We start from the raw sequence: 21,176 nt of genomic DNA, 5'->3' as shown, positions 1-21,176 counted from the left end.
TGTCTACCTTTCCCGACACTTCTTGAAAGGAAGATGTCTACCCCAGGCGAAGATATGCCCACTGTGATTGAAGAGGCTCGCATGAGAGTTGATGCAGCAGGAGTTTATGTCCTTGTGTTTAATATGGGATTTACCGACCGGTTCCACTGGGGCCTTTTCGTTGCGGAAGGCGATACTGACGGCTTCCTGCACCACTACACCGATAAGAGTCCTACTGGCGATTGGGAATACCAAGTTATATCTCCCTACAACGTCCAAAACTCCCTAAGTCTTCTTACTGCATTGAAGATTGGAAAATTGGATGATATGCGCAACGAATTCCTTACTGTGGTTCACGAGAGACTTAAAGACGTGAAAGTGGATGGTGTCCAATCGTGTCGAAAATGGCTTTTAGAGGCCATTTATCTGCTCGCAAACGAGGGGTACCTTGGTATTCAACCGGACCGGAACAAGATCAATTTTATCGAGTACGAGGCGAAAGATGCGGCGATGCGCGCCATGCAAGCCCGCAAACCGTCCGTTGAAAAAAGCCGATCCAGCGCTGCATAGCTGGTCATTGATATGATCGCGAGCGCAACAAGATTGCAATCTAACTTGGAGGTGCTTTTTTTGGTTCGTTCATTTACCACGCTGGAGATCCTACGCTGGTTGGAGAAAAGCCGAAATTGTCTTTTACCTGCTCAGAGCTGTAGCTCTTAATTAGTTAGCTTGTCATTCTTTCAGTTCGTTTTCGGTATCCCCTGATATTTTGCTCGAATCCTTTTTGAGGAGAGGGGTTTTTAGCAGATAATCTCTAAAGGTACGACTACAGGGTCTTTAAATATTGCCCAAGGGTTTACCCTGAGAAACCAGACAGAAGGAAAGGGTGAGTGATGAAGGGCTTTGCTTCACTAGTTAACTTATTATACTGGCTCCTGAGGAAAACTTTAGAATGGCATCTTGCGATTGCCTCACCATTGATGTGCCTCCAATTGGGCATCACAACTATGGCCCAATGCTTCGATCTGCAGAATGTCTGAGCAAATGAATCTCAACCAGCACATTAATACGGCTTCAGATGCCCCCAAAAATCCATCAGCTACTCGCCACTTACAGTACGAATATATGGAAGATGTGACAATCAGTATTGGGCCTTACATGCAGCTTCGAGCCCTAAAGCATTCCAAGCAAGAATAAAATAATTTGAAATGCAAGTGTTGTTTGAGTGATCACTGATAAATGGCTATCTGATTTGTATGGAGTATGGAGTATGGGGTTGGCCGGGCGCCAAGAAGTGTCCAACCTTGCATAACGAGCTAACTAGTTAGCTAACGAGCTTCAATAATAATCGCATCTAGCCAATCTTTCAACACTCTTCAAAGCATCACCATGAACCTTACGCTTGCACCTCCACGCCCAATGCCTTGAATTCAACCAAGATAACGACGGCATTGTCAAGCAAAAGAGCTCTTGAGACCCGGCATGCTCCGTGATCATGTTTAGATCTCGCGAAGTAGCGGCCAAAGCCGCCCAGGCTGCCTCCTCGGCCCAACGGATGGCCAATCTCACCTGTAATCACGCTTCCAAGCTTCGAGCAACCCCAAAACGATCCTTTGGAACGACATGCGCGAGGGCGGAGGAAAAGCCAACGTTCAAAGGCCAATTGTACGAAAGTACACAACAGAGAATACACCGTGAGCGGGCAGAGCTTGAGCGCTATGCCCGGATGCAGAGAGAGTCACCGGCTATCCGAAATACGGCAATTACTTTGAGTGCGTTTGCCCGACTAAATTTCCTTTCAGTTGCCAATTAATTGCCCCAACTCCTGTATAACTAACAATAGCACAGCGGTGATTGTCACGGCTATCGGATGTTACTACCTAGGATCCTTACGACCTACCGCTCTACCGGACTCCTCCACTACGACCCTCCATGAGGCCCAGAAGCCGCGTCACCAGACATCTGCCACCAATCTACAGGCAGCATGGGCCGACTTTGTTGAAATTGTAGGGAAGGAAAATGTTTCGACGGACAAGATCGATTTGGAGGAGCATTCCGGCTCGGACTGGTCATCATATACCGCCAAGCCCAACGAGAAGCCGTTTTTAGTCGTGTTTCCGTCCACAACGGAGGAGGTTTCTCGTATAATGAAGATTTGCCACGATCGAAGAATTCCGGTGACGCCTTATTCGGGTGGAACCAGCTTGGAAGGACATTTCTCCCCCACGCGGGGGGGTGTATGCGTTGATTTCCGTCGCATGGGAGAGATATTAGCTTTGCATGAAAGGGACTTGGACGTCGTGGTGCAGCCAGCGGTCGGATGGGAAGATCTCAACGAAGAACTTGCCAAGCATGGCCTCTTTTTCCCTCCCGATCCGGGTCCAGGGGCGCAGATTGGAGGAATGGTGGGAACTGGCTGCTCTGGGACCAACGCTTATCGGTATGGCACGATGCGCGAATGGGTTCTCTCCTTGACAGTAGTCCTTGCGGATGGAACCGTCATCAAGACCAGACAGCGCCCACGGAAATCCAGCGCGGGATACGATCTTACAAAGCTCTTCATCGGAAGCGAAGGCACACTGGGGCTAGTGACGGAAGCCACTTTGAAAGTCACGCCTAAGCCGAAGAGCGAAAGTGTTGCGGTCGCTGCTTTCCCATCAATCCACGCTGCTGCTGAGTGCGTCTCTAAAGTCGTAGGGGAAGGCGTCCAAGTAGCGGGCGTCGAAATTTTAGATGATGTGCAGATGAAATGTATCAACGACGCCAAAGCAACGAGGAGAACATGGAAAGAAGCTCCAACCATCTTTTTCAAATTCACAGGGACCCCTGCTGGAATAAAAGAGCAAATCAAAATTGTCCAAAAGATCGCTAAAGATACAAAGGGCCAGTCCTTTGAATTTGCTCAGGGCGAGGATGAGAACCGGGAACTATGGAGTGCAAGAAAAGAGGCGTTATGGAGCGTCCTGGCTATGAGAAGAAATGACAGCGACCGGGTTTGGACCACCGACGTTGCGGTACCCATCAGTAAGCTACCTGATATCATTGAGGCAACGAAGGAGGATATCACGAACAACGGCTTACTGGCTGGGATCTGTGGTCATGTCGGAGATGGCAACTTCCATAGTGAGTCTTTCTCATTCGCCTGATCGTCGTTTAAAGATTGCTAACTTACAATGCACCAGCTATCCTGTTATTCAACGATAGCGAACGTGTCGTTGCCGAAGAAGTCGTCCATCGGATGGTAAAAAGGGCGGTTGAAATGGAGGGTACGGTCACTGGCGAGCATGGCGTGGGACTTATCAAGCGAGACTACCTTCCTCATGAGCTTGGAGATTCAACAGTGGACACGATGCGCAAGGTACGATGCTTAGAATCCCATAATCAAGCTGACATGCAGTAGCTAACTTCATTTCTTTAGATTAAGCAAGCTTTGGATCCTCTATCGCTTCTCAACTGCGATAAAGTAGTGAGGATGGAGTCTCCTAAAGCTGGTGAAGTCAAAAAATGGTAGTGATAAGGGTATTGAATTGTATATAGTTTATGTCTTGTATAGAACGAACGACCTTGCAAATGTGTAATCGCAATATAAAAGAACCTGTATTGTTTGAACGATAAAAAGACAAAAAAAGAAAGCCGCCCGAGCAGAGGCTCGAACTCTGGACCCTGAGGTTAAAAGCCTCATGCTCTACCGACTGAGCTACCCGGGCTTGCTGACAGACAGTATCCGTTTCGCATCCTATGACGGGCGCACTCAGCATTTAGTCAGCTTCCGAAAACGGCACCTTAAAAGCGGCGAAAGCCACCATTCGTTTTCGGCTAATTTCCGCCAATCACAACGCGCACGGGGCGATCAGCTGCCCTTGTTTCTGCCGCCGCCTTTCGGGAGGATGACAAATCTGAGCACTAACCCCCTAGTCAGCATCCCAACATCAGTGCAGGGGGCACCGCGATCTCCATGCACTGGCGTTTTCAAACGTTTCTCCCCAGACATTCGGGAGCGAAAGCTACAGGGGGGCTTTGGGAGAGCAATGCGACGCCATATCCTCGTTTCCTTCTGTAGATATACCCCTTATTTTGATCTGTGCCCGCAGCAATCGCGCTGAATCTGCGTATACCCACAGCCTCATCGGCGCACGTCCCATGTCAAAATAACCCACATTCAGCCCTCTGCTATATCTATTCCTGTCTCGGACGACGGCGACGACGGCAGACTTTTGGCAGCAGTCATCCACTTTTAAAACATTACTCCAGCGGGGCCACGGCCAGCGTATCCATCGCGCCGGGATCCACCTCGTGCCCGTGGCCGTTTAACCGTGCAACGGCTGAACCACTATTCAGTCCGACCATGTATTCAACTTTGGTGCCTGAGTGGCAATTGGATTTGCTTTCGGCGGATTCGTTTCCGAATGCACCCCAGGTGCAGTCGTACCGCTCGATGACGGAACACGGCTCACAGATTTTCTTCGGTGCGCACATGCCGCTTGCTCCAGCAGGTGCCAAGCATCAAGGTGCGATAGACGGCGAGACACCAGCCGTACCTCGTTCCAAGAAGAAGAAAACATCGCAAAAACCAGCAGCCCAGTCGAGGGGGCGAGGCCACCCTCCTGCCGATGAGGGCTCCAGGAGGCGGGGTCGGCCGAGGGTGCATACAGGGGATGAGACATCTGCTGAAGTAGGTCCTATCTGATGACCTTTTTTTCAAGGAAATGGCACTTACATAACTGCTTAAGCGGAGACGCACCCAGATACGCCTAGCGCAGCGGGCATATAGACTGCGGAAGGAAGCAGTCATCACAACACTTAATCAGCGAGTGGAGCGGCTCGAATCTACAATTGATGAGATGAACAAGACATTCCTGGCTTTCAATGACGATGCTCTAGCCGCTGGTATCCTTTCTACACAGCCGGAGATTGCACAGCGGCTACGCCGGGCCACCCAGCGTTTTCTCGAGCTCATGTCCGAAGTTTCGCGTGATTCCGATGAGGAGGCTCACGGGGAATCAAAACAAAGCAATACTACTCCAACAGATACGAGTGAAACCCAGCCAGCATCAAATGCGTCGGGTATTCTCCCTCTGGAAAGTAGCGGGAAAGTCAGCAATGCTCTTACCACTTCTCATGAAAATAAGGCTGCACCTCAGACAAACAATCAAATTTGCCGTCAACAAACGACTATGGCCGCTAATTCAGACTCTACCTTGGAAAGCAACACCTTTCCCACTTCTGCGGAAGACCTTCAATCGCTGATCTCCTGTCCGTCGCTATTTCCCCGGGACACTACTGTGTATCAGCAATACTCCTATTGTTTTCAAGAAACTACCTTTTGCCGGCGTCTCCAACGTCGATGTCTCGAGTATGGATATGCAGCTTTGGTTGACCCGTACGCCAATCCAGAGGAGCTCCACGATGCCTTCAAATTCACGTTCGGCATTGTTAGCAGGGACAAATTGGTAGAGGTTTTTCATTCGCTTATTCAACGGAAGGCCGGTGAACCGCTCGAACTGTGGAACAAGCCATTTTTCTACATTGGGAGTGCAGGTATGCATTATCCTTACCACGATGAATTTGGCAACGTGATTTTTCCGCCGAATATGCATCCTCCAGAGCGAGCACTTGGTCCTTTACCGTTCCATAGTGCTGAGAGACCACACTCGCACAAAAGCGTCGCAGAACTGATTGATGCCATTGGATTTGGTGGGGAATGGTTTGATTGCCATGATGTTGAAGGATATTTACTGGAAAAAGGCATCAAACTCACCAGTCAGTCCTCTTACGCTTACGTTCCAATTTGGGCCGTTCCCGGCCAGCTATCCGGTATCAGCTCTCCGTTAACAAACTCACCATCGGGGTCTTATAATACCGATACCTCGTTCTTTTCCAATACAATCTCTAGCCCAGGGTCGCAACCAGATTTCCCGTCACAGGCAATGAATACTAATTCAGAGATTCGCTACCCGTTCCAGAATGAAGTGTGCTCTCAGATGCTGGGCTTGCTTGGTCTTGATCACGACCCAACTCTCCGACTCGGTGGGCCCATCAAACAGGCAACGAGCTATCCTACTGAGACATACGATGCATCTGTTACCCTATCGCCTTGGGTCTTAGACGTTGATAAATTCGTTACATGTGGGTTAACTGTTCTTTCTTTTTTTCTTTTCTTTTTTTTGCAATCAACAAGACGCCACCCAGATTGTAGGGCGAAATAACTAACATTTTCAACTCGCCTTCAGATTTATGTCGTAAAGCTGTATGCCTCGGACGCGCACCTGGACTTCGTAAAAGCCATGTGGACGACGCACTCTATACATCTATCTGCAGACAATATTGATTAATTTGGTTTGTTTTTTCTCCTTGACGACGCTGGTTTGTTGGTATTAAGTGAATTTTTTTGGGGTATAATACATGAGGAGCAGTGGCTATTTGATAAATATGGCGAAGGACTAAGTTGCAGCAGGTGTTCTTGATTGTGATATATACCTTTTGTATATGAGTGGTTTTCTATCGCGTATCTATTATAGGTTTGGGCTGTAGATCTCCTTTTTTGGGTGCCTCATGGCTTGATTTAGTGTTATACTTGCAATCAGTTTATTGTTATTATCTCTGGGAATCTATCTTTAAACCTGAACGTATGAACTTTTAAAAGTAATTACCCCACATAACAAGACGACGGGTTTTGTTGCTATTTTTAGCCCGATGCTTCTGTCATCCCTTCATTATCACATGAATCAAATACTAGTAACTACAAACATCTAGTTACCTAGTTAACCAGCGAGCTTGAATAGGTGTGACTAGCTGGCCCCAACGCCAAACCATGAGTGAGATCTCATCAAATCATAAACTTCGTTCCTTTGGGTCATCAAGGTCGTAATCAAAAAGTACAGAAATATTAAAAAACACAATCTAGGGTATTAAAAGGGTTCACATTTTCAGGAGGACCGCAAAAGCACGGGGGATATTTCGAGTTTCAACACATGCTCTTTTCAATGGTGACGTTCTCGCATTGTCACGACTGTCGTCCATCCGGCACAGCAAGTTTTCGTCATTGGATGATAGCACCAGCAACAGGTAGTTGAATGATTTAACAAATTCGATTTCGAGCCGTTTCCCGGCCCTATCGGTTTAGCAGGTGCCTTGCCTTCTTTAACTCCAAGACTCGTGCGAGACGAATTGGCGCTGCCCACTGGTGATTCACTGAATATCCTCGGCGGAGATCCAAGTCCATCAAGAGGGGTGAGGGATCCTGTAACCATCCGGCCCGAATCCTGTGTGCCGTCTGGGAAAGCCAATTTAGCGTAGGCCTGAGTTGTCATGTCATGCCAGTGTTTGCATTGGCAACATATGACAAACATTTTGGCGATTTGCTGGCCCACGGCTCTACCGGATCCGAGGTTCTTGGGCGATGCAGCTATCCCTCGATGGAGGCTCAGAGCACTTGGGGTGGTAGGAATATACTCCGTTGCGGAACGTTGCCGAAAATAACCGGAGCTTGGGCTAACGATTGGTGTCTCCTTCGGTAACTCCGTAGATAGCTTTTTTCCGGTATTGGCAGGGAGACGAGACGAGTACGCATCTTGTGGTGCTTGTACTTTTGATGGTAATATACGCCTCTCCGGTAAAGTATCATTGTTGGCAAGGCGTTGTTTCTCTAGAGCGGAAAATCTAGAGCCGGACCCGGAACTAACATCCATTGATAGTGCTCGTTTCCTTAGCTTTTCTCTCTGGCCGCCGCTGGATCGCAACTTTTGCATGATATCATTGGAGTTTTGACTAGCCCGTGCGGAGTTAAGTGCTTCCGACGTTGGGGAGTCGATATCTGTGTTTGAAGCAGTATTATTTTGAGTACTGTGTTCAGATTGACTAGTAGTACCCGTGTCGACAAGTGAGGCAATTGTAGCAGGATCGGACTTTGAAATTATTGGAGCCGGCCCTGACCTTCCCATGTCTTCGTTCTTTGTTAAGTCGATATTTTCACCAGTTTTACCTTTCCTGCTTTGGCCCAAAAGTCGAGGAATGGAAAGCTTCTTGGAGTCTATATATCCTTGGAAGGAGTTGCGACGTGTCTTCGTCGGACCTCGCGAGACAAAAGTACGTTGCTCTTGCTCTCCATCCATCGGAGATTGGGTCGCATCTGAAGGGCCCTGGACAACAAGCGGAGGACTAGCCAGGGGGGATGAACGGAAACTAGCATCCCGACTATAGCTGGAGGGCATACGCGGGTGTTCTGGTCGAGAGCCATTAGAACGCGTCGGGGGCGTCTGAGACGGAAGTGGTTTGTCCTTATCAGTCGTAGCTTTTGCTAGAGTAGTTTGAGCTTGATCTGGTCCGTTGAGTGCACCATCATCTCGGGCTGGAGATTGCAACTTTTTCGCATTGGACGAATCGGATGGTGAGGCCTCGTTAGGCTGCGTGTTGGCGGCTTCCATTCCCGCGCTTTGAGCCGGGGAATGCTGAGAAGACGTTTCGCTAACGGGCTGGCTTCGTTTAGGGGACCGCCGCCTTGGGGTTGAAGATATTCTCGCTGTTTCCACTGCGTTTCTAAGAGATTTCGAGTTCATATTCCGAGCTGGTTGGTGCTCCTTACTCCGTGGGCCCTCGATGTGCCTTTGCGCTTTGTTTGGAGGTTGTGACTGGGTTGTGCCAGAAATTGCACGCGAACCTAGAGACTGGTGCTGCGTAGCAGGGCCGGAAGCTTTACCAGCTTTCGCAATGTCAAGTGCCTCCAATGATAGCCGCTCCTGTTGACGTGGGAAGACGCGATCTCTCGAAGACTGGACTTGGATACTTTCACCATTTCTATTTGGGGCTTGTTCGTCACGGTAACTCGGGATATCTTGATACATCTCGGAGGGCCCCAGCTGACCATACACAGTTTGGGCATCGTCGTGGCGGGATTCTTTAGATTCCCTTGCACTCGCACGTAAATCAAAATGCTTCCTTACCGTATGAAGGGAGCGTTTCTGAAAATCGAGAGGCGTGGAATTGGCACCAGTTGAATTATCCGGAGTTGATGGTTCCTGAGGCTTTGTAGACCGTCGAGGCCAAACATTGAATCTCAGTTTCCCCTTTGACGAATCATCGCCACCAAAGGAAAATCTACGAGGCTTCTTCTTGACTTCCTCTTGGCTCTGCTCGTTGACAGAGCTAGCCTTTGACGTTCTCTTTGTCCACAATGATACCAATGATGACGCCGTCGATGGTCGTGGAAAAGCACTGTGGGCGCTAGAGGCTCTACTTGAATTCACCTGGTTTGGCCGCTTTTGCAATCGCCGGGGTTCTCTGGACTCAGGTCTAGATGCTCTTTTGGCTTCCTGCTTCAGTTTCTTTTCTAGTTCCTTTTGCTCTTTTTCCATTTTCTTTCTTTGCTCCTTTTTTTCGCGCTTTTTCTGGGCAGCGCGAGACCATGACGGTGAAACGCAAATGTCTGAACTAATTGAATGGTGGGCATCACTCTTAGACCGTTCCGCCACATTGCTATTGCCAGGTACTGGGCCTGCTTCGTTGGAGGCAAGAACTTCATCGATTGTCGCGTTATATTCTCCAGTCGGAACTTAAATAATGTTAGCTAGCGCACCCTCCTGATATTGGCATTCTTACGCTTTTGGCAAACAAGTTCCGAATCTCTATACTTTGAACTCGGGGTGCGGGACAGTGAGCGGAACGACATTGATCGCCCAGGTACTGTATGCGCCTCATCTAAAGTTCCCCGCAGATGCTACATAACCGTCAGCAACAAATAAAGTAGCAAACAGCAGAAATCAATCGACTTTACCTGGTAATGGACATCGGCTGACAATCCAAGTCTACTATTAGTAGAGCTAGCGGTATCGTACACGCTCTCCGTCTCGTCTGACTCTGGTTCCATTGTGTGGGAGTATTAACGTATCAACATACAAATGACAAGAGCGTTTTTGGTGGCTGACGGATGTCGAACGCAAGGGATGTGACAGTTGAAAGACTGCGGCAACAATTTGTTGCAAGGAGCTAGGCTCATATGTTGTTCAGGTTGTATGTCCAGGTAATCGAAAGGGAAAAAGGCCCATACGATGAACAAAGAAGCGGAGCTCTTCAATCTACACAGGAGCAAAAAGGGTAACGAAACTCGCCAACAGTTCCAAGAAATCGCTCGAGGGCAGTGCCACTGTGAATATCTGCGGGTGAATGAAAGGCAAAAGCAAGATCAGACAAAACGAGTGACAAAAGATGCTGATATCAAATTCACTGCCAATTCACAGGAACCTGGGGATAAATATGCTTCATGTGGGCAGGCTGCAGAGCACACAGAACATGTCAACAAACACTGCCATTAAGCACAACCAGAGAATTGTACGCTTGAATCGGGTGGATAAGAAAGATCGTGGAAGTCAAGATGATGCTGTCCAAAATCACCAGCTATCTATCAAGGGTATCACCGTCAGTGAAGAGCAATTTAGGTGAAAGTTTCCAGCAACGACAAAGGGAGTGGGGGCAGTTGAAAAGGCATGTCTAACTCTCAGCTCGGCACCCATATAATAAATGTAGAAATAATATTCAGTTTCATATGATGGAATAGCTGCCAGTCCCGGTCACAAACAATCAGCAAGAGCAGACATCATAAAGACAAACCCATGTCCCCGCAGACATACCATCATGGAAGACAATAATCCCCAGGTAAAGGAAGCCGGCCCAGATCATGCAAAGGGCGTCGTTTCATGTCTGAGATGCGATGGCGGTCAACATTCAGCGATCCCGAAACGCTTTTTGCCACACACCCGAGGCTAGGGCCAAATTAGGAAAGGGCGGATTTGCTGGCTGACTAATTCGAGGAGACAGCAAACACTTCATCCAGTCTGGTGTGCCTGTTTAACCCATGACCAACGGCCTCCCTAACGCAGTTTGGCCATCTTGATGGCCAGCTAGTTTCAGTTGTCTGCCCGATCTCTGGATCGATCGCCCAGACGATACGATCTCAAGTTACCCGGATCGCTCACTGGACGAATTCGTGGCTCAGGCCGAAGCTTCGTGAAGCCGTTGACCTATCAGATGCCGGCAACGCGATTTCTGGCCCTGAGACCTGCATTCATGAGAACAGACAACAATGCCTCTGGGGTTTGGGGTCCAAAGACGGGATTTGATGGGAAAGACGGATGAGACATTTTCCGGGATGGTACGGAGCGACGCCATGAATAATTCAGGCCAGTGGCCACAAACAAACCCACACGAGTCATAAGTGCTGCCCGTCAAGATCGCACAGTACAACTTTGCCTTTGCTCCCTTGCTCTTCACGACACAAATATGAATATTGAGCAAATCCTGTTTCCAGTTGGAATTTCCCAACTTCTTGCACGCGGTTTCTAGACTCTCACGGCAAGTGCGGTACTCTTCCTGGGATGATCCAGTTTAACATACTGGTTGTGCCACCAACTGCCTTCTATTATCTTCCACGCCACAGCGAGTTTTACAGCTTGTTGCTCAGTATGAAGTATCAGATGCGATTTCAGTAGGACAGAATACAAACATAGATACCCAGGAAACTCCAGTCGCAGGCATTTAGCCTCATAATAACTTATCCCCACCTCCAGTGGTACATTTGTATGTCTCCCTGTACTTTGGGCTACTGTCTTTTTGACAGGAGAAATTGTTGTTTTATGATCAGACCCATTCCTGCGAAGGTGACACGAGACCATTACTAGCATTCGAGATCAACCCTGCCCTACACAAACAAGCTTTATTGCGCGGCCTTTTATGGTAGTTATTGTTTTTGTACCAGTTGAACTAGACGTCTAGGTGCGATTAAAGTCTGAATTTCGATATCATTTAACGATTTTCAACTCTGAATTCCAAGCATTTGAGGTGGCTTTCGGGGCATCGTAACTTGTAAGCCATTTTTTTTATGTTGCTGTGTACGCAGTATACCGCAAGAGGAGCAGAGGGGGACACAATCTGCGGTGTGGAAGGGCATCCAAAAAACCCCGCTACATGTTACACATCCGCTTGAAATCGAGCAAGCGAAATTGGCAAATTTCGTGGCGCTGGCTGTTTTCAAGGGAGGAAGGGTGTGACATACTTGATTGTTGTCAGCTGGATGGAATTGTTGCGATGAAAATTACCAGTACAATTCTATATTCAATTTCTTGTACTCCGTATTCCCTGCTCGGAGATATCACAGCATAAGGGCAAATCGACCCTTACTTAATGAGCTGGTTATATTTAAGTATAGGTAAGTATCTATCAGCAAGATGACACTGTGGCGGAGTGGTTAACGCGATGCCCTGCTATCAGGTATCAAGGCATTGCCTTCGGGCGCGCAGGTTCGAATCCTGCCGGTGTCGTATCTTTTTTTTTTTTTTTCTTTTATTTTTAATATCTTATCCACGTAACTAACTGTAAGTTAAGGAGAATCTAACGGAAGAAGATTCTATTCCTTCCGAGATTAGCCTTATTTTTTTCCATTCATCTTTTTCCTTTTTCTCTGTTTAGGAGCTAGCAACATGGCAAAATAGCCTGACGCGATGCCATCCAATAACCTCCAGGAGACGGATACATTTTACTAGCACGACAATTGCTTAAAACGACATCTGCTCCGCGCAGGTCCCCATCCATGAAGTGGTGAATATGTGATGTTGGACATTGCAGCTGCAGCGAACACCGCATTCCCTGAGTCACCGTTCCGCGTCATGTTCTAGAAGGCAGTGACGTCAGCGGTGGCCCTGTCCGCGTTTGTGCCTGAGTGGGGCCCGCGGAACAAGCTCAGCAGCAAGCTTCCGGGTCGCTTGTCAGGAGCCGACGACAGCCCTTAAAACAAACGACCCTCCTCACTCCCTCCTACTTCTCTATCTTCTTCTTCCACCTATTCTCGACACACTACTCACGACCAAGCTCCAATTTTGAACACCTCGATGCACGAGCCTTCTAGCGACTCGCCTCCTGACGGTTCAATTGGTGCTTGGCTACATTCACGATCAAGCCGCAATCAGCCCCCCGACACTGGCATCCTCCCTTTTACACGCACCCCCTCTCGCGAGCATGGCACAGATAGCCACAGTCCAGATCGACGCACAGACAAAATTGAGAAACAGCACGATGCTGAAAAGCATATCAGTACAGCCGTCTGTGATACAAGCTCCTCCGGGTTGCCTCCACCCGCCCCACCACCCGCTATCGAGCAATGCGGAGAACCTACCGCCGTAAGAAACGAGGAGAAGCTGCCGGTTCCTTCTAGGATATGGCACTCTATCCGTATTATTATCTCCTCAAGTTGGATTAACGTCCTGCTGTTATTTGTCCCCGCCGGCATCGCGCTTGGGGCTCTACGCCGGAGCCAGGGTGACAAGAGCCCGATAAGCCCTACTGTGATTTTTGCAGTCAATGCTGTAGCGATTATTCCTTTGGCATATCTACTCGGCTTTGCCACTGAAAATGTTGCAAGGAAGATGGGCGACAAGATCGGAGCTTTGCTCAATGTCACCTTCGGAAATGCGGTAGAGTTGATTATTTTGTAAGAAGCCCTCATATGACCTAGTATACTGCTCTTTGCTAACCTTTGAATATAGTATGTATGTTAAATTCTATTTGAATCATCCAAAGAGGTCCTTGAACCTTTAGAATAATGAATTCGACCATGTATTTTACTAACGCCTGCCCTTCCCGTGAACAGTCTTGCCTTGGTAGCGGTATGTACTTTTTTGCTTTCCTAATGCCACTAATCCTTTGGCTAATCATTCTATCTCCAATCTAGAACCAAGTCCGTATCGTTCAAGCGTCTCTTTTGGGGTCCATATTGGCAAACCTGCTATTGATCCTGGGCATGTGCTTTCTTTTTGGCGGCCTACGATTCCGAGAACAGGTGAGCCGCGTGTAGTAATTGCCCTAGGATTACAAGCTGATAGTATTTCATTAGTTATACAACTCCGCCATTACTCAAATGAGCGCTTGTCTTCTCAGTCTAAGCGTGATGAGTTTACTTCTGCCGGTATGTCGGAGTCTAACTGCCATGGTCCGTTCCCAGCTGATAATTATTTTCTAGACTGCATTCCACGCATCCTTCAACAACATGCAGGCTGCAAATAAAGCCGTAGTTCAAGTTAGCAGAGGCACTAGTGTGGTAGGTACACATTATTTATAAACCCTCTATTCCATTCTAATTTAAATAGATCCTGCTCCTTGTCTACATTCTCTATTTGTTGTTCCAACTGAAATCCCACGCATACATCTACGAGAGCACGCCACAGCATAAAATCGACGAAGAGTCTCATCCAGGTGTCCTGGCAGAAATACTAAATTCCAGCAGCTCATCAGAATCCTCTTCGTCGGACGACAATGACTCGGATAGTAGCTCAGGGTCACAAACTACTGCGAAGCGCATCCGAAAGGCCATTCGGAAAAGAAGACACCGCAAGTCAAGCGCAGGCTCGAAGGACTCGCAGATTTCACCTTCAGCCCAGGAATCGGACCGAGTATCATTCCCTTCTCGCCAAACAGTCCCTCTGTCCTTGCTTAAACATTCTTCCTTATCATCAAAAAAGTCGCTCAGTCCTAAAGCGTTTTGCGGTGAGGATGAAGCCAATCAAGAAGAAACCGGGGGGCGTTTCGGGCGTCATCCGGGTGTGACAACGCATGACTTCGAAAGTGGACCATCACCAGAAGCTTCACATGAAACCGGGAAAAGGCAACGAGAAAAGAATCTCAGAATATCGAGAAGAGATAGGAAGGAATGTGGACTACGAGCACCAGCAGAGCTCCAATCTCAGCATAGCGAGCTTTCCGGTCGCCGTGTTGAGTTTACAAGTCCTTCTAACGCTGAACAGTCACCAAAAAGGCCGTTTACACTCCGAGGGATTTCGCGCGAAAGACTCTCAATACCACGATTCATTCCTACCCTGCAATTCGGTTCAAATAACATTGGCGAAACGCAACAGCGACCATCAATCAGCCGTAATGGAAATCAACCCATTTTGCGTCGGACAACTTCCCTACCTGACCGGCTGTACAATTCCTCTCACTACACGCCCACTATTCCTTCTGTGCAACCTCTACCGCACCTAATGCCCATAATTTTACCTCAAGAGTCAGACACAGATTCAGAAACGGACAAGAAGCAGCATATTTCTCGAACAGCCTCAATCATACTTCTCTTGGTCTCTACAGGCCTTGTTGCGGTGTGTGCCGAGTTTCTTGTGGAGAGTATTGATTATCTTGTCAAAAACACCGGCATCAGTCAAGCCTTCATCGGTTTGATTATTCTTCCTATTGTCGGCAATGCGGCTGAACACGTCACTGCAGTGTCCATGGCCAGTAAAAACAAGATGGATTTGGCTATTGGCGTGGCCCTCGGCAGCAGTATTCAAATTGCCATTTTTGTGACGCCAATCATTGTTTTGCTAGGTTGGTGTCTGCACACCGATATGTCGCTATATTTCAGTCTTTTCGAGACAGTTTCACTTTTTGCATCAGCGTTTATTGCCAACTACCTTATGCTAGATGGCAGGACAAACTACCTTGAAGGCGCACTTCTGATCTCTGCATATGTGATCATTGCTGTTGCAGCCTTTTTCTATCCCTCTTGCTCGAACTTGAGTGATGCGGATCCAAAGCTCTGCTAAAACAAAATTGGTCTTTGATGACGAACTTGGGGTCGATTGGCTGTACGGCATAACTGGTTTAGCTAAACGTCCCGGCGTCGTCTAAGCATTATTAAATCACCTTCAGCCGTCAGACTTGTTATTGCCCAGGAATAATATCGACAAACAATGCTCCCAATGGCGCAAAATGACATAGCATATGTTTTTTTCCGCCAAGGGCTGATTTTATCCAAGAGTGACGGCTCGCACTCATATTCGATAGGCCCGATGGATCCCCCAAAACAACCCCTGAGCATAGTGGTTTCGGACTAACAAGACTCATGCACGGTTCTATGTAAGAAGCTTCGCGTTGTATAGTACTTCTCTTAGAGGAAAGGAGGCCACATTTGATACCCTGTAGTTATATGTATTGTTTTGCTATAGCCATGGTGTGAACAGTTTTAAGATCCCTAAGATTCTAACCACCGAAATACTTAAAAGTGCACAACTATCCAGTTATCCTCAAGGATATCATAATCACCAACGATAGCTAAGTCATGGTGAGCTGAGAGCAGCCCAGCATCATGGGCTCAGCGAACGCAACACCAATGCCCAAAAACTCCAAACCATTCAGAGGCAACAGCATTGGCCCAAAGCTGAAACCTTTTCTACTCGGTACCTGATTGAGCGGTAACTTAGTTATGTAACCGCCTCCGGAAGTCAGAGCTATGACGACAGGAGATGCGCAACCATAAAAGATTGCGAAGCGCGGTTGCATCCGCTTTGGATTATTCGCCTGATGAAATTCCCATTTACCAGTATCGAAGTTTTCAGGTATGAGGACGGATGGCCCAAGCATTGTGTTAGAAGTGGGCAGCTCAGGAGGACGGGGAGCCTTCTAGCACGAGAACATGATTGCGGTTGAAATCGCGCCTTGCGAAGTGACAATCACCAAACCGTGCGTGCTGAGAGGGAAGAGAACAGTGAACCGAGTCACCAATGGCCCGTTTGTGATTCCTTCCCATGATCTTTTCTGGCGGCCTCCTACGACAGGCGGAAGGGATATTACCTTCACCAGCTGCCAGCTGCACGAATGGGCAAGAAACTATCATTTGGAGCCAGTTGTAATTCTACCATGCAACGAGGACAGTGGCAGAGAAAAACTGAGCATGATTCCGAGACCGCTAGTTGGCTTTGATATTGCATGGCTTGATAGCCTGAATTGCTGAATAATGCTGGGAATGGGAATTCGACGCAGAGACATCAACCACACGCAAAATGATGATGGCTGATTTTGTGTCCCTGGAGGAACCAGCTAACTACTCCATGGTGGTTATTTCAAACGCTCTGGCCGAGGATTAATCACATGTTAGCGTTCTGTTTACGAGCTATTTGTTTAATTTTTCCTTTTTGAACGCGTCGTTTTAAACTTGAACCCTCACTCCAATATACCTGTTCAAACTCTGCTACACTAGCAAAGGCCATGGAAGGGCGAGAATCTGTCGAATTGGTGATAGTAGGTGCCGGTAGGTCGCATGATTCAACCTCCCGTGATAATTAGACGCGACTCACTCATAGAATACTCCAGGAATCAGCGGCTTAGCGTGCGCGAGAACGTACCTCACCATCCACCCCTCTGCTAACTTGGTCGTCCTTTGAATCTGCGGCGTCGATAGGCGGGGTATGGGCGCAGGAACGGCTCTACCCGGGCTTGCGCCTGAATAACCTTCTGGGAACCTACGAGTACAGCGACTTCCCCATGGACGAAGCGTTTCGGGTTCAACCCGGTCAGCATATTTCCGGAGAAGCGACCCACCGGTATCTGAGAGCTTATGCGGAGGAATCTGGGATCCTACTCGAAGATTCGGTTTAACTCAAAGGTAGAAGCCATTGAGAAACTTGATGGGAGCCATAACGCCGCCTGGCGTGTGACGTACACCCAGCTAGACGAGAAAGGCGAAGGAGAGCGCCGGCATATATCTACGCAAAAGTTGATTATGGCAACAGGTACATTTTCTGAGCCGTTTTTGCCTGCTTTGAAGGGAGCGGAGACCTTCGATCCTCCTTTGTTCCACAGTAAGGACATGGCCCGAATGCAACAAGCTATCACTCAAGCAAAAAGCGTAGCTGTACTGGGCGGTTCCAAGTCTGGATATGACGCTGCATATCTGGCTGCATCGCACGGAGTCGGAGTTGACTGGATTGTAAACAATTCCGGTCGAGGTGCCACTTGGATTGCGCCTCCGTACGTAACGCCTCTCAAGAAGTGGCTAGAAAAGCTGGTCAATACCAGATTTTTGACCTGGTTCAGCCCCTGTTCTTGGGGTGATGCCGACGGCTTTGGTGGCGCGAGAAGGCTTCTTCATAGCATGGCCATAGGCAGATGGATTGTCGATAGGTTTTGGAAGGTCTTAGGGAATGATGTTGTAACTCTCAATGCCTATGAGAAGCATCCGGAGACCAGGAAGTTGAAGCCTTGGACGGATGCGTTCTGGGCTGCGAGCAGCTTTAGCATCCTCAACTACCCGTCCAATTTTTATGATCTGGTCCGTGAGGGAAAGATCAGGGTGCACATTACAGATATTGAGCGTCTTTCATCTAACACCGTTCATTTTGTAAACGGTCAAAGCATCAAGACTGATGCGCTAATCAGCTGCACTGGCTGGAGAGCCCTTCCAGCTATTAAATTTCTCCCAGAAGGCATAGAAAAACAACTAGGTCTTCCACACAAGACTCTGGATGTCAACAAACTGGCAGTCAAAGCAGATGCAGAAATCCTTTCACGATTCCCTCGACTCCAACGACTACCAGTGGTGCAAAACCCGTACGGTGGCGTCCTAAGAGACTTTTCCCACCGCAACGACCAGGAGCCCTTCCGGCTGTATCGCCACATGGTGCCGCCAGCTTTCATCCATGACCGCAGCATTGGATTCGCGGGGATGGTCACCAACTTCTCCATTACACTATGCGCCCAAACGCAAGCTCTGTGGTTGACGGCGTACCTGGATGGAAGGCTACCTCTCGAGACCTCTTCGCCTACATTTGAAGACGACCTGCGCTGGGACACTGTCTACCACAGCCAATTCGGAAAATGGAGGTATCCGTACGCCAGCCCGCACCACCCAGATTTTGTGTTTGACGCGGTGCCATATTTGGACTGGCTGCTTCGTGATTTAGGCCTCAAAGTGCATAGGAAAAAGAGCTGGTTTGCAGAAATATTTGAGCCATATGGTCCCGCGGATTACCAAGGACTCATTGAAGAATGGCAGGAAACTCTCATTCCAAGGGCCGAGTAGCTGCAACATCACAGTTCTATCAGAATCTAAACGATCCTCTTCTTGCCGGAGAGAGTTCATTAGTCAGCCTTCTTGGTAGGACGACTCAGCCACGGTTCAAGAGCCGATATTCAACCGCTCCTTCACCTCATTCTGACATCAAGTAATTATTGGCCATGCGCGGTGTATATTAACTGCCACAGTCGCAGAATTCTTTTGCATTTTCATCATCAACAACATTGTGCATCGAGGTCCTGCCTGCTAGAGAGAACAGCAACAGCTCAAGAGGCATTGTATGAGGAACTACTCTTCCATCAAAAATCCCGATCATGCTGTTCTTGTGTTGCAACCGCACCAAGGCTAAGCAAGGCGACGACGCTACATCCCAGTTCGACACCAAGCCAGAAGTATTTCCTCATTCTTCACCTGACAAAACCGCCCAGCCATTGTCAACCAAGCTGGCAGCTACAATGGGTAGGTCATACGACTCTACCTCCTATACAACCCGCGTCCGATTTGGCTATTGATGCCCTTATCGGATGCATCCTCCTGAACCTGGCACTATCCAGCATGACCCCATACGCTGGAAATAAGTTGACTTTTTTTGTCTTGTTTTCTTTCTTCAGATGCCCCTTCAACACCAATTCACAACTGGGAGGACATTCCCGACAATACGGACCTTCCGCCACCTCCGGCGCATGCCTATCTTTACTCCAACACTGGGAACGCTTCAGAAGAAGACGCAGAGCGTGCCCATGATTTTTGCGACAATACTCCGCTCGTTCAGCCGAGAGCGCCCTCACCGGCCGTCTACCAGGCTGTTCAGGAGGGCAATCACCATCCCACCAAAGCGGCAGAATATTCCGGCTCGCTTTTCTCCAAAAACGGCAGATGGAGGGGAGAAACACCCAGCGGCAACCGCGATTGCATCGTCTGGACCAATGCGCCCATGTATTTCGCCAAGAATGATTCACCCTTGGTTACCGAACGACGCAAGACGATTTACTTTGAAGTCAAACTCATGGGTCTAACCGGCGGAACGCCCACCCAGACTCCTGGGTTCTCCATCGGGTATATCGCTCAACCATACCCAACATGGCGCTCACCTGGCTGGGAGCGTGGCAGCCTGGGCGTCTTCTCCGACGACGGGTGCAGATTCGTCAATGACTCATTCGGTGGCAAGGAATTCACCACTGAATTTCAGATTGGCGAAACAGTCGGCCTGGGAATGACGTTTTACCGCGTTGGCGAAACTCCTCCTCAGACGGCTCCACGACCGCCCAACATTGACGGAACGATGGATTCTTTTGCAGTCAAGGTGTTTTTCACGCGAGACGGGAAAGTGGCCGGGTCTTGGGACCTCCATGAAGAAATCGATGAGGATCAGGGCAGTATCCACGGACTTGAAGGAGATTTTGACTTGCACGGCGCGATTGGATTTTTTGGCGGAGTGGAATTCCAAGCTTGCTTTGATCCATCAGGTTGGCTATGGTCTCCGTCTGACATTTGATTTTTCAGTATCTAAGCTCTTTAGCCCTTTGTTCTTTTCCAAAGAGGCAAACATAATATAAACCATATCTTAGTCGTTTTCACCTATTGAGATGGTTCATAGAACACTGTTGTATCATTAGTATCATTAGGCCATGCTGGATCTGCTCCCTTCCTTCTTTGTACGCTCTATAGCACGGAACACCAGGCGGTTACATGCACACGCACACACATACTGTTGTAGGGCCGCTCGTTCAGGACAGGTGGACCATGACTAAAATGATATGTATGTACCACCCAACAAAAGGCCTTGCGGCACAGACTGAGAAAACCTCCCATTCACCGCAACTTCAAGATCGGAAGAGAAATCAAAACAAATGTCTCAAGGAAGCCATTTCGAAAAGGAAGAACACACGGCTGCGGTCGCGCGCTGCACTTCCTTCACCACCGGGTTCCACAAGTTTGCTTTATGCTGGGAAAGAAGAAAAGAACGGTCCAAGTCCCACTCGTTTATGCTCCCGGATGCGGCATAAACGATTCGAGGAATGCAAGGTACGAGAAGAGCCTCAGGGGCGAGGAATGAACGAAATAAAGGAGGAAAAATTGGGACCATCAAGCCTTTGAGCACCACATCACGACGTCCCGAGTCGCATTGAAGCACAAGCATCGGGACGTTCGAATTTATGCCTCAAGTGAGCGGTGAGCGACGCCGATAAGCCCTAAACCAAGCATGGTCACTCGTTCGAGGTCGGCAATTAAACAAGCGGGATTTTTTTTCCCAGTTCTGTTGTTATAGAGCAAGACTTAACCGTCCGTTTTCCCGTCGTGAATGCTCCGGGCTCCGTAGCCAAAACGGCAAGCAGGGAGCTAATCTCAAGTCTCGCTTGGGGGATGGACT

General features: G+C 48.5%; 8 protein-coding genes and 2 non-coding genes across 10 annotated transcripts; 8 read left to right on the top strand and 2 right to left on the bottom strand.

Annotated features, from left to right (window-relative positions):
• Positions 1–33: 33 nt before the first annotated feature.
• Positions 34–549, top strand: UREG_07578 (uncharacterized protein; the record flags this gene model as incomplete). The annotated part of the gene is made up of 1 exon (XM_002582759.1): positions 34–549. The coding sequence occupies one exon, from the start codon at positions 34–36 to the stop codon at positions 547–549; it is 516 nt and encodes a 171-aa protein (XP_002582805.1).
• A 1,053-nt stretch (positions 550–1,602) lies between these two features.
• Positions 1,603–3,490, top strand: UREG_07577 (uncharacterized protein; the record flags this gene model as incomplete). The annotated part of the gene is made up of 4 exons (XM_002582758.1): positions 1,603–1,673; positions 1,823–3,102; positions 3,162–3,337; positions 3,398–3,490. The coding sequence occupies 4 exons, from the start codon at positions 1,603–1,605 to the stop codon at positions 3,488–3,490; spliced, it is 1,620 nt and encodes a 539-aa protein (XP_002582804.1).
• Positions 3,491–3,613: 123 nt separating this feature from the next.
• Positions 3,614–3,686, bottom strand: UREG_07985. The gene has a single exon. It is a non-coding gene; the product is annotated as a tRNA-Lys (tRNA).
• A 638-nt stretch (positions 3,687–4,324) lies between these two features.
• Positions 4,325–6,307, top strand: UREG_07576 (uncharacterized protein; the record flags this gene model as incomplete). The annotated part of the gene is made up of 3 exons (XM_002582757.1): positions 4,325–4,651; positions 4,725–6,105; positions 6,210–6,307. 3 exons carry the CDS (start codon positions 4,325–4,327, stop codon positions 6,305–6,307), a joined length of 1,806 nt encoding a protein of 601 aa, XP_002582803.1.
• A 652-nt stretch (positions 6,308–6,959) lies between these two features.
• On the bottom strand, positions 6,960–9,643 carry UREG_07575 (uncharacterized protein; the record flags this gene model as incomplete). The annotated part of the gene is made up of 2 exons (XM_002582756.1): positions 6,960–9,526; positions 9,574–9,643. The coding sequence occupies 2 exons, from the start codon at positions 9,641–9,643 to the stop codon at positions 6,960–6,962; spliced, it is 2,637 nt and encodes an 878-aa protein (XP_002582802.1).
• A 2,553-nt stretch (positions 9,644–12,196) lies between these two features.
• UREG_07995 lies at positions 12,197–12,287 on the top strand. Its single transcript has one exon. It is a non-coding gene; the product is annotated as a tRNA-Ser (tRNA).
• A 567-nt stretch (positions 12,288–12,854) lies between these two features.
• UREG_07574 (uncharacterized protein) lies at positions 12,855–13,457 on the top strand (the record flags this gene model as incomplete). Its single annotated transcript, XM_002582755.1, has 1 exon — positions 12,855–13,457. One exon carries the CDS (start codon positions 12,855–12,857, stop codon positions 13,455–13,457), a length of 603 nt encoding a protein of 200 aa, XP_002582801.1.
• A 551-nt stretch (positions 13,458–14,008) lies between these two features.
• On the top strand, positions 14,009–15,557 carry UREG_07573 (uncharacterized protein; the record flags this gene model as incomplete). The annotated part of the gene is made up of 2 exons (XM_002582754.1): positions 14,009–14,059; positions 14,109–15,557. The coding sequence occupies 2 exons, from the start codon at positions 14,009–14,011 to the stop codon at positions 15,555–15,557; spliced, it is 1,500 nt and encodes a 499-aa protein (XP_002582800.1).
• Positions 15,558–16,998: 1,441 nt separating this feature from the next.
• On the top strand, positions 16,999–18,811 carry UREG_07572 (uncharacterized protein; the record flags this gene model as incomplete). The annotated part of the gene is made up of 3 exons (XM_002582753.1): positions 16,999–17,041; positions 17,192–17,382; positions 17,459–18,811. The coding sequence occupies 3 exons, from the start codon at positions 16,999–17,001 to the stop codon at positions 18,809–18,811; spliced, it is 1,587 nt and encodes a 528-aa protein (XP_002582799.1).
• Positions 18,812–19,119: 308 nt separating this feature from the next.
• On the top strand, positions 19,120–20,300 carry UREG_07571 (uncharacterized protein; the record flags this gene model as incomplete). The annotated part of the gene is made up of 2 exons (XM_002582752.1): positions 19,120–19,264; positions 19,417–20,300. The coding sequence occupies 2 exons, from the start codon at positions 19,120–19,122 to the stop codon at positions 20,298–20,300; spliced, it is 1,029 nt and encodes a 342-aa protein (XP_002582798.1).
• Between the last annotated feature and the right edge of the window lie 876 nt (positions 20,301–21,176).

This window comes from Uncinocarpus reesii, genomic scaffold, assembly GCF_000003515.1.
Source record: "Uncinocarpus reesii 1704 scaffold_5 genomic scaffold, whole genome shotgun sequence".
In the NCBI taxonomy this organism is placed as follows: domain Eukaryota; kingdom Fungi; phylum Ascomycota; class Eurotiomycetes; order Onygenales; family Onygenaceae; genus Uncinocarpus; species Uncinocarpus reesii.
This window is presented reverse-complemented; position numbering and strand designations above follow the sequence as displayed.